The following is an 11,646-nucleotide window of genomic DNA, read 5'->3' as shown; positions in this document are numbered from 1 at the left end:
AGCAGATGGCAGCGGTAGCTGCTCGGGCCCTAACTAGAGCTGCGAATTCCAATGAAACATGATGCAATCTGATGAAATAGAACGTTTTCAATGGTAACGTGACTGATCAAAGCTTTTGTAACATTAAAACTAATTTGACCGAGCATCACTAAACAAAAAATATTCGTATCAAAGTCACTGTTGTGGAGAAAATGTATCTTTTCTTTTCAATTTTCGCTCAACGTCACTCAAATGACCCATTTTCAAATGGTGATTACTAAAGAACGGAATAAGGTCGAAACATACTTTTTTTTCTAATGAAAGAATGGAATGCGATATTTCATATGGTACCCATGTTGTATATGTAGCAAGAGAACACAATATTCTGTCTGCTTCGAAAAATGAGTTAAAACGCTCAGAATCCGCTAGTTTTTTACTAACGTGTGGCAGTAAGAGTTAATAACAACAACGGAACATACCTGCCTAGCATAATATCACAACATTTTTCAATGTTTTTAAGCCCTGTATATCATTTGACTAGGTAGACTCATAACAGTGGCCAGATTAGTGAACCAGGTGGTTGGGTCAGGACGGCCCCCACACATGGACGTGAGGTGTTGGCCCGTCGCTGAGAAAGGAGATTAAATCAATCTGATTAACTATTCACAAGAGCTACAAATTAGCTGTGTTAGCAATCCCGCTGCACAGTCGGTGGAATATGTGGCGGTTATGCGGTATTCATTAGATATCATTCTCCAGGGCAAGTATTCATCTGAGGTAGGTGTTGATTATTTTAAAGTGACGTGTTTCATGCTGTTGACATGAAGAAGCATGTTACGTAGTAGTGCTGAGAGTTTTTCCTGTGATTTATAGAACCAGTACACTACAAAGGAGCTTGCTAACTAGCTAGCACTAATTAGAAGAGTTAAACAATTGCCAGTTAAATTTTTACATTCTGGATTATATGTGAAATTTGGCATTTGGTTGGATGCAGGCCTGTCTGCTATCACGAGCCCCGTTTGGGGGTGAACCAGAGGAGTCATGGGGGCAGGAACGCAGGTCAGGCTCCTGCTGTGGAAGAACTGGACCGTCCGCAGGAGGCAGAGGGTAAAATAATATCTTCATATATCATTTCCAGACTACTTTTAATCACTATATAAAAGCTTAACTAAACCCATTTAGCTTTTTATTCGTTTTGTTACTTCACTCATTCACTGCCAATGACAACTATAGACGTCAAAATCCAAGCAAACCGGCAGTGTTAATTTTGAAAAAAAAAAAAAAAAAATTCAAAATTAACATTTTAATTAAAAAAATAATAATTTAGTTTTAGTTATAGTCTTCTGACTAAATTTACTTTAAAGCCTTAGTCATAACTCAGTCACCTGATTGTATTTTAGTTTTAATCCAATTTTAGTCAACAAAAATAAAGAGAATTTTAGTCGACTAAAATTGGCTTTTGGAGGCCGAGACCCAGTATGTGGTCTCAGTAAGACCAAGACCGATCACAAGAACGTCAACGCCCGTCTTGTAGTGTAACAGGAATCCGTTCTACGCACGGTGGTAGCACTTAGCAATGAAATTGTTGTCATCGTTGTTATGCATGTTATTAATAACTATGAATGAAAACAATGAAATACTAAAACTAAATTCAAAATTTCTTGTCAAAATTTGCACTGGCTGTTTGCTTGGATTTTTGACGTCTATAGTCGTCATTGGCAGTGAATGAGTTAATGTGTTGCATTACATCACCACAGATGGTGAATAAAAGCTTCCAAACGTGGTCAAACAAGACAGGCCTTTATTCTGCTTCTACAGAACACTCAACATTAGATAGAATAGTATAAAAATGATGATATATTGATGTTTTGTCAATTCCGTATTTGGGGTTTGGTGTTTATTTAATAAAAGTGGCGACCAGAAAATATGTATGCTTTCTAGTGACGGTAATGCTGTGATCTTCCACTGATGCCAAAATACAAATACCTCAAGATTTTCCCAACCAAAACAATGAATGCTTTACAGGTTCGTTTCTTCATGGAGATCATGTGGCCTATTATTTTGTTCATGGGTCTGGTGTGGCTACGAAGAGTGAATCCGCTCTACCGTCAGCACGAATGTAAGCGGAACTTTTTATTCGTAGAGGTTTTGCACTACCTCTGTGAACCGTTCTTTCATGTATGTTGATATTATCCGGTCTTCCTCAGGCCACTTCCCCAACAAAGCCATGCCCTCTTCGGGGGTCTTACCATGGATCCAGGGAATCTTCTGTAACGCCAACAACCCTTGTTTCCAGTATCCCACCCGTGGTGAATCACCTGGATTGGTGTCCAACTACAACAACTCAATGTGAGCTTTATCCTGACCTGTGTGCAGCGCTTGCGATCCAATTCTCAAACAAACCACCAAAAAAAAAATTAAAAATCCAGACTGATAAACGTGTAATGTCAACTTGTTTCTCAGATTGGCCCGCTTCTACTCTGATGCTCAGGAGCTTCTTTTCAGTGATCCAAAGCTTCTGCCAATGGGACGACTTTGGTCTGAAGTGAGAGCCATGAGTGATTTCATGGACACATTACGTACCCGCCCTGATAAAGTCTCAGGTCAGTTCTCCAAACTCTACTTGGGGTTGGAAATGATGCAGTGACTCCCATCGCTCGTTTCAACTGTTTATTTATAGAGCACTTAAAAACAACCACCACTGTTTTATTAAGATGGAGGCAGCAGATACGATGAAAACAGCAGAGGCCCCAGAATTGAACCCTGTGGAACACCATAAGTTCCGTTATGCACGTGAATTCATTTTTGCACATATTTGTCCAACCACTTTATTTTGTGAATGAATATTCACTACACAGTAAATTCTATAGAGTTAAACTGACTCTATTTAGAGTAAATGTGACTCTATTTAGAGTGGGACCAAATAGAATCAGTTTTAAAGTAGGCTCATATTTACACTTGGAAGACAGTAAAATAAAGAATTAAAAAAAAAAAGTCACTCAAGGGTTGAGGAACAAACTCACAATCTTCAGCTTGGGAGACTGCCACATTATCATCTGAGCTATGCCCCTCCTACTGTTTGCTTATCTCCAAGAGGAGACCAAAAACAAATCTCTTGGAGTTTGGAAGATTCCATCTGACACGAGCAATATACTAACACCTCAACCCTTGAGTGACTTATTTTTTCAATTCTTTATTTTACTCTCTTCCAAATGTAAATATTACTCTAAAACGGATTCTTATTTTGTCCAACTTTAAATAGGGTCAAATTTACTCTACAGAGTTTACTGTGTACACACAAAATTTATGATTTTTACAGTAGCTGTCAACTACACTCACTGGCAGAATTTTGGATTTTTTTTTTAACTGCACAATTTTTTCCTTCTAAGAAACTCGGGGCGCTAATTAGAGAACCGCCTGGCTTCCCGTATTGCATTTAGTCGCATTATGTAGAAGAAAGAGAAACAATTGAACACGAAAAATTTTAATAATTCGATTGTGCAAGGTGTAACTCATGAAGTGACCAGTGGGGGTATATAAAAAAAAAAAAAAAAAAGTCTGATTGAACACAATATCATGCTTTTAAATCCTGAATTTTAACCCTACAAGCAATTACTGGAGTTCATTGTGGACTTTTCCATGCCTTTTTAAAAATAATTTATTTCTGGTTATATTTTAGTCTGCATCCCATACTTATTGTGGCTTCACTGTCATTCACACTTTTTTTTATTTTTTTTATCACCTTCTAACTGGATTACATCACATGGCTTCAAGAAAGATGTGTAATGTAAGCTTCTTACTTTCACTGGTGGCCCAGTGTTGATTTGGTGGGAACGCACGCACCACGCGCCCCAGTCAGTGTCCTCACGAGACATAATAAAACCGCAGTTCCCATCTCACGGGACAGTCTGCCAACAATACTGTATTCGTATAAACATGTACACTACGTATGTCGTTGCGTGTATTTTTAGTACAAATATTAAGGATGGGATTGGGAAGAGGCAAAGGGCTTTCCCTTTTGCAAGGATTATGTCAGACCACTCTCATGGAGTAACATTCAGCAGACCAAAAAAAATAAAAAATTTGGCCACATTTCACTAAGAGTGCATTTCCCATGAGTCCCTGGGAGAGAACATTAGCTCATTCCAGGTTGAAGCAAGTTATGTAAATAGATTGGACTCACTATGGCAGCAGCATGGTGTACTAGTCCCAGTGTTTGTTTGGATTTTCTCCAAGTACTCCAATTTGCTTCCACATCCCCAAAACATCCATATTAGGTTGAATTAAAATTGTCCATTAGAGAGTAAATGGTTGTTTGTCAAATCTGACGGTCGCTTGGAGCGGCCAAGTGTGAGATTAGGTGGACGACCGGCTCTTACCTCCTGAGCCCCATGAAGGCAGCTTCTTCCCCAAACAGGTTAATCTAGGTTTGAACTTGAATTGAGATGGACTAGGTTCAAGTTGGGACTGATTTAAACTTGGAAGTAATGACTGTTAAATTCACATGGGAGGGTCTTTCATCCAATAACTGAAATTTGTATAAAATAAATAAAATAACAAAGTCAAAATATACATTTTTTGTTGTTGTTTTGTCATAAGAAGAAAGTTTTCCTTGCTCGTAATCAAGGACTATATCGTACATTTTGTGTTTGTTTTTTGACAATATTATTTTTTGGTCACTGTGCAGAGGAGTATTTGAATACAAAAGGATGATTATTTAAGCACAAAAGTTGTCAACTATTTGTCCCCCCACCCCAAAACTCTGAAATCTTTACTACGCCTCTGGTTGTAACACGACTTTGCAAATTCCTGGAATTTTGCAAGCGTCTTAAACACTGAATGGTCAGCATACGCATATGCCAGATAAAAGATCACATTTCCCCCCTTCCTCGCAGGCCGAGGAGTACATGTGGAGGCAATCCTTAAGGACGATGAGACCCTGACGTCATTCCTTCTCAGAGACGTTCCACTAACCGAATCTGTGGTTGATCAACTTGTCAGTGCCCAAATCAGGCCCGAACAGGTTATTACACACATGATCAAAACATTACACAAGTGGGTTCAAATGTGCATGGTCAATATAAAATCAATGCTGAGTTAATGTTATGGTGTGGATGAGGTGGGACCCAAAGGCGGAGAAACCAGGCGGGGAGGAAGGCAGGTATGAGAATAACTTTGACTGGACTGAATGTGGACTGACTGGGCAAGTCGTGGACAGACTTGGCGGGACGGACCCGGTTGAACGTGGACAGCAGACGTGGCAATGACTTGGCATGACATGACTTGGGTAGACGAGGAATCTGGAGAAGACTTGAGGAGACGTAGAGCCTGGAAGGGACATGGAGACTGGAGGAGACGTGGAGAAACTAGACCAGACGTAGATAAACTTGACTAGACGTAACAAAACTTGACCAGACGTGAGGAAACTTGACCAGACGTAGATAAACTTGACTAGACGTAACAAAACTTGACCAGACGTGAGGAAACTTGACCAGACGTAGATAAACTTGACCAGACGTAGATAAACTTGACTAGACGTAACAAAACTTGACCAGACGTGAGGAAACTTGACCAGACGTAGATAAACTTGACTAGACGTAACAAAACTTGACCAGACGTGAGGAAACTTGACCAGACGTGAGGAAACTTGACCAGACGTAACAAAACTTGACCAGACGTGAGGAAACTTGACCAGACGTAGATAAACTTGACTAGACGTAACAAAACTTGACCAGACGTGAGGAAACTTGACCAGACGTAGATAAACTTGACTAGACGTAACAAAACTTGACCAGATGTGAGGAAACTTGACCAGACGTAGATAATCTTGACTAGATGTAACAAAACTTGACCAGACATGAGGAAACTTGACCAGACGTAGCAAAACTTGACCAGAAGTAGCAAAACTACAACTCAGCTTAGCACCCTTAACCAGACAAGACAAGACAAGACAAGACAAGACAAGACAAGACAAGACAAGACAAGACAAGACAAGACAAGACAAGACAAGACAAGGTGAGATAATGCTCCCACGTCTCTTGAAACAAACACCACTGCCTAAATACAAACTCTAATGAGCCACTAACAATACACAGCTGGGAAACACAGCAGGCAGAGGGAACCAATTAGCAACACACACTGAGACGTCAGATGACACACAGGTGGACCTACTCAGACATAACGAGACAGGGGAAACACACAAGAACAACAGACAACCAACACTCTCACCAAATTAACTCATTCACTCCCAGCACATTTTTTGTTGTCTTACTGAATTTTGACTGATTTTGCAAGGCCCACAGAATATTGTGTCCTATTGCTATCAAAACATGGAACCTACGAAAAGAAAGATTAGAGTCTCTTCTTACATCAGGAAAATAAAGTACATATCTATCTGTTTCCATTATGCAGCAATTAGCATTAGAATATAGCAAAGTTTCATCATTATTCACAAATCTGTTTAAAACAATGGGAAAAAGAGCTTTTTGCAACATGGCCCAGGTTGATCTCTTATACTCTGCTGTCGCCTGATGGCCATTTTTGTAATAACTACCATTGCTTCAACAATTCTCTTCAATTCAGAGGCTGCATCAAAGCTTTCTATATACTCTAGCATAAAAAAAAACCCATAAAAACGTATAAATACGTCTTTGGGAGCATGGTAATATTTAAAATAAAACGTATTTATACGTTTTTGGGAGCCAATGAGTTAAAACAAAACCCAACTCAAACAAAACTGAAACACAACAGTTAAGCAATCTTTTGTCTGATAATACCTTTTTTTAAGATCAAAATGAAATATTTAAATGCAGTTTAATGTTCATGAAGTAAAGCTTGAGAGGATTGTGTGTTAATGCAAAGATTTGGTGTTTGGTTTGTTTATTAAAAATAAAACTGAATCAACACAACATCGCAATGTAGTAGCAACCATTAATTTTAATCATTTACCATTCTGTCCCCTTTCTCCAGTTTGCCTTTGGGGTTCCAAACATGCATTTAAAGGACATTGCCTGCAGCCTGAACCTCTTGGAGCGATTCCTCATTTTTCCGAACCGCAGGGCACTTCTCGCCGTCCGCAACGCGATGTGCATCCTCACCGCTCAGCGGCTGCAGGTCATCGAGGACAAGTTCTATGCCAACGTCGACTTTTTCAAGCTCTTTCGTGTGGTCAGTGCAGTTTTTTACCTTTATTTTATTTTATGTTAAGAAATGCTGTGAAATCAATGCATTTGCATTTTATTGAATTTTCAAGGAATTGAAGACTGATCTTGGGTTAACGCAGTGCTTCTCAAATATTCCATCCAGAACCATCATTATTAATCATTTAATTTAATAAACCAACAGCTGCGTTTGTCAGGGCCTATGAATAGAGAAAGACCTCATTAAGCTGTGCTGAGATGAACCCCATTTCAGTCGGTACTTTGTCAACAAAACAAAACCAAAACAAAAAAAGATTTGGCAGCATGTGAACCCAGTTGAAAAAAAACAAAAAACAGGATCACACCCAACTTTTTGTAAAAGACTTTTTTTCATCTTCACTGCACGCAAAGCAGTCGTCATTGGTCCCGCACAAAATGATTAGGGCTGCATCAAATTCCTTCAAATTGCACCGTCGATAAAAGAATTGCACCACTACAACAATCAGTTGAGAATTAATATCGTTGACCTCAAACGATAAAATGAAATTTATCACCAAAAGACACGATGAAAAGTGTGCTGTCGCTGGGCCAACATACTTGAGATGGTTCGGCATGTGTACAAAACCTGTTAGAAGAGCTGTCAGACTCGCCCTCTTTCTGTAATTAGCTTAGACGAGACACTCCCTCCTTAATGATTAAAGGCCGTGACTTGTAAACAAAGGCTGCAAGCCGCCGACGAAGGGCGACTGCACGGCTTCCTCTTCATTCATCCTCTGAATTTAAGCTCGCACGCCACTTTAGTCTCATGCACACTGAGATAGAGAGAGACGTCGCAAAGGAAGGATGTTTCCTCTGGTCTTTGTCTTGGCTTCGTCCTGCTTCCTGTACCTTTAGCCTATTGTATGCAAGATCTCAAGCATGTTGTTCCCAATTATGGGATCAGGATAGAAACAGAAACAGATATTCCTGGGTCGTTTTTTTTTTAACTCATTCACTGCCATTGACGGAAAAAGACGTCAAATGATGCATTTTTTTTTCTGGGCTGGCAGTGAATGTGTTAAGAGTAAAACACTGTAAACTTGGCTAGTGCTAGCTATTTTTGTGACCATTTCATTTGTCAGCTTTTTGGATTCAAACCCATGTAATTTTAAATGTAACAGTGCAATTTCATTTGTGTCCCTTTCCTCAAGCTTCCTCGCGTTTTGGACAGTAACACAGAAGGCATCAACATTCACTTTTGGGTGCAGGTGGTGTCCGCCGCCTCGGGCAAACTGCGAGAGGTAACAGACAGTGCACACTCGTGCGTTCCTGTTGAGCCCCATTGAAAAGTTCACAGCTTTCTATTTTTAGTTCGGCAGGAAAACTGTTGCTTCCGTTTGCCTCAGTTTTTCGCAAACACAGATTGGTGGGGGTGGGGGCTTAGTTGTCACAATGAATACAACTTGGAAGGTTAAATCAAGATTGGCTTCCAGTACATCATCAGAATCATGATTCTAATGGAAACGGCGTAAACAGGTGACGCCACTAGCCTTAAACAAGAAGTTAATTGTCAACATAAACTAGTTGAGAGTCTTTTTCCTATATTGTGTTGACTATACATACACCATTTATAATTTTATATTGCACTCTAAGTCACCATTAACTGCAACATTAGTTAGCAAAATTGAAATGGAACAAAACTATTACTATAATAGTGCTCGCACTACGACTAGTACTATTATTCACAAAAATATGACTACATGATTATTTTATCCAAATTTCTACTTGTCACATTCTGTTTGATTCACTTTACAGTGTACAACAATATGGAAAATTTATGCTAACCTTATATTTCACTCTAGTTATCATTAGCTTATCCATTAGTTAGCAATATTGAAAACGAATGAAGCAACTAAAAATAGCACTAGTACTGCTACTATTATGCCCATAAATATAACCACTGTGCATTATTATTTTATCCACATTTTGACCTGTAGTTTGTTTTATTGACTTTACTGCAGCGTACAAAAATATGGAAATGTTAACATATGCTAACTATTAGCTTAGCCATTAGTTAGCAACATTGAAATGCAATAAAAGTAATTGACAATTCCGATCTTACGTCATGATTGCATCAAGTCAGAATGAGGATCTAATGCTGCATTTGAGGACAAGGGGAAAGTGGGAAGTCGGACTTTTCCGACTTAGAACCAGGTAGTATGCGCGGGAAAGCTCCTATGATCTTGGAAATCCGAGTTGCGAGGTCAAGGGGGAGGAAAAAAGGACCCCAACAACACCCACTGGCATCAATCTGATGTCATTGACAACAGACATAGATTGTGAATGGTAAAACATAATTTACACAATTCTAAACATTTATATCATTATTAATTATGGCAGCCATTCATTTACTGTAGTTATTCGAAGTAAGTAACCCAACGTGATTTGGACTGACTGCTTAATCAGCCATCTTTGATGTTTACATTTGCCTCGGACGCTTTGAGGTCGGAAGTGGGACTATCCAAGAGGGATCAATCCGACTTCCCGACGTCCTTAAATGCAGCATTAACTCGGTGACTTCGGACTTTGGATTGGTTTAATTTGGTTTGTGAGAATTATCTTCATTTCAAAATGTGCTAAAATGTTGCTTGACTACTACAACAATCATGCTTTATTTTCTACTGTAATGTTCCCCTTCTTCCAAATCTCCTGACAGCTGTTTCAGAGAAGCAGCACCCGAGAGCTCTTCCAGGTCATGACTCCTCTCTTCCAGAGCGATCTGTCCTTCAGGCAGGTGGTGGCCGCCACTTCGAGCCTCGTGTGTGGCTACACCGAGGGGGCTTTCTCCAGAGTGGCCTCCTTTAACTGGTACGAGGACAACAACTACAAAGCTTTTCTTGGCATCAGCAGTGGCCGAAGACAAGGCGAGCGCACTTATGACAACAGCACCAGTGAGTAAAACAAGATTGTGAGGAAGATATGCTAACCAGTATTTACCATTTGCTTCCTTACTATGTTTTCCCATTTTTTATGGAATTTTTTTTTGCGTGTGTGTGCATGCAAGTTTGTGCGCTTTCATTCACCTGAAACCGGTTATAAATCTCAGACCCTTCACCTTAACCGGCTTCAAAGTCGTGAAGTTAGAAAAAAAAAATTTAAAATCCGTGCATGCTTTCAAATTGCCGTGGGAGTGACGTCACACAGCTGACACGTTCGCCCGGCCCCGTTTGCGACATGCCCCCCCCCCCCCCCCCCCCCCCCGCTCTGCGATTGGCTGGAGAGGTGTAAACACTGTCTTTCCACAGAAATGTCCCACTGTTTACAAAACAAACACAAAATGGCAAAATACAGGCTGGGGGCGTGGGGGTTTAGGACAAAATCACCACCAAAGATTAACATAAACACAGATGTGTAGACTAAAAGAATGTTAAAGTGTGTACATTCTGTTTTTAAAAAGTGCATTCTCCTGAGTGAATCCGGCAGAGTCTTTAAGAGTCTCGCCAGAGTCGTGAAGTTCAGAAGGTCAGGAGACCATAGGAAGGATCAAAGGAAAGAAAGATGAAACAAAGTGAAATCCAGCACCAACCAGACACCGCCTACTTCCGAGTTACAAAACCGTTATCTTTCACCAACCCCAGAAACATCTAAATTTCAACATATTAGGAAGACCTCAAGAAACCAGAGGAAAGACTAAATGAAGGATAGATGAAGCAAGAGTGTGATCCACAAACGCCAGCCCCACTGATTCAGTGACCAGTGTTTTCCCCCATGTGAGATGGACACCTTGTTTTATAATCCTTTAGGAATGCATGGTCCATATCATGCACACTTTTTTTCCCCCTCCAGCTCCTTTCTGCAATGATATGATGAGCGAACTGGAATCCAACCCTGCCACCAGGATCGTATGGAATTCCCTTAAGCCCATGTTGATGGGAAAGATCCTCTACGCTCCCGACTCACCTGCTGTCAGAATGATCATAAGAAATGTAAGTACTTCGACGACAGGGTGCTATTTAGTGTTGCCTGTATACTAATGCAAGCACATGTAGAAAGTGTTGAAACACTTTTTGGGGTTTTCTTTCGACTCCTTCACTGCCTTCTTTGATTTTCTGTTGAGCACGCTGCAGGGAACGATGCCTTTTCCCCCCTCAAAAGGGGATCAGCTTTCCTCATGCCTTGTCCCGGCCTTTGTATCGAGATGTAGATACTTGTCGGTCAAAGCCCCTCAGGGGGTGGCAGTGGTCATGGATGGCTTGGCTGCAATGGAGGAGCACAAGGAGCACAGCCGCGGTGACTGTCACACTGTCTACTGGCGCCGCGGCTTTTCTCGTGTTAAAAAAAAGTGCGATCAAACATGCCGAACTAAAGGGCCCCTCGTTGTTTTTCACTTCCCCTCACATTGGGATCCTAATTGCACTAAAACACTAACGACCTTTTTGGCAACTCACACATGCAAGAAAATATTTATACTCTTACCTTTACTTTACTTTACTTTACTCTTTTTTTTTAATGATTGTTAAGTGTGGAATTTATTTTTTTGTTTTTGTTT

At 40.3% G+C, this 11,646-nt stretch overlaps 1 protein-coding gene across 6 annotated transcripts in view; it reads left to right on the top strand.

The window, feature by feature from the left end:
• Positions 1–623: 623 nt before the first annotated feature.
• abca4a (ATP-binding cassette, sub-family A (ABC1), member 4a) overlaps positions 624–11,646 on the top strand; it is a 44,432-nt gene continuing 33,409 nt past the window's right edge. For all 6 annotated transcript variants that reach the window (XR_013280816.1, XR_013280817.1, XM_077508506.1 and 3 more), the window contains exons 1-10: positions 624–756; positions 974–1,086; positions 2,005–2,098; positions 2,187–2,328; positions 2,443–2,582; positions 4,875–5,002; positions 6,949–7,146; positions 8,309–8,398; positions 9,814–10,048; positions 10,944–11,083. Coding sequence is in view for 4 of the 6 variants with exons in the window: in XM_077508506.1 (XP_077364632.1) it covers positions 1,021–1,086; positions 2,005–2,098; positions 2,187–2,328; positions 2,443–2,582; positions 4,875–5,002; positions 6,949–7,146; positions 8,309–8,398; positions 9,814–10,048; positions 10,944–11,083 (1,233 nt within the window). In the remaining 2 variants the exon portion in view is untranslated. The remainder of the gene's footprint in view (positions 757–973; positions 1,087–2,004; positions 2,099–2,186; positions 2,329–2,442; positions 2,583–4,874; positions 5,003–6,948; positions 7,147–8,308; positions 8,399–9,813; positions 10,049–10,943; positions 11,084–11,646) is intronic.

Source organism: Festucalex cinctus, chromosome 20, assembly GCF_051991245.1.
Source record: "Festucalex cinctus isolate MCC-2025b chromosome 20, RoL_Fcin_1.0, whole genome shotgun sequence".
In the NCBI taxonomy this organism is placed as follows: domain Eukaryota; kingdom Metazoa; phylum Chordata; class Actinopteri; order Syngnathiformes; family Syngnathidae; genus Festucalex; species Festucalex cinctus.
Note: the sequence above shows the minus strand (reverse complement) of the source record. Positions and strands in the feature narration are given on the sequence as shown.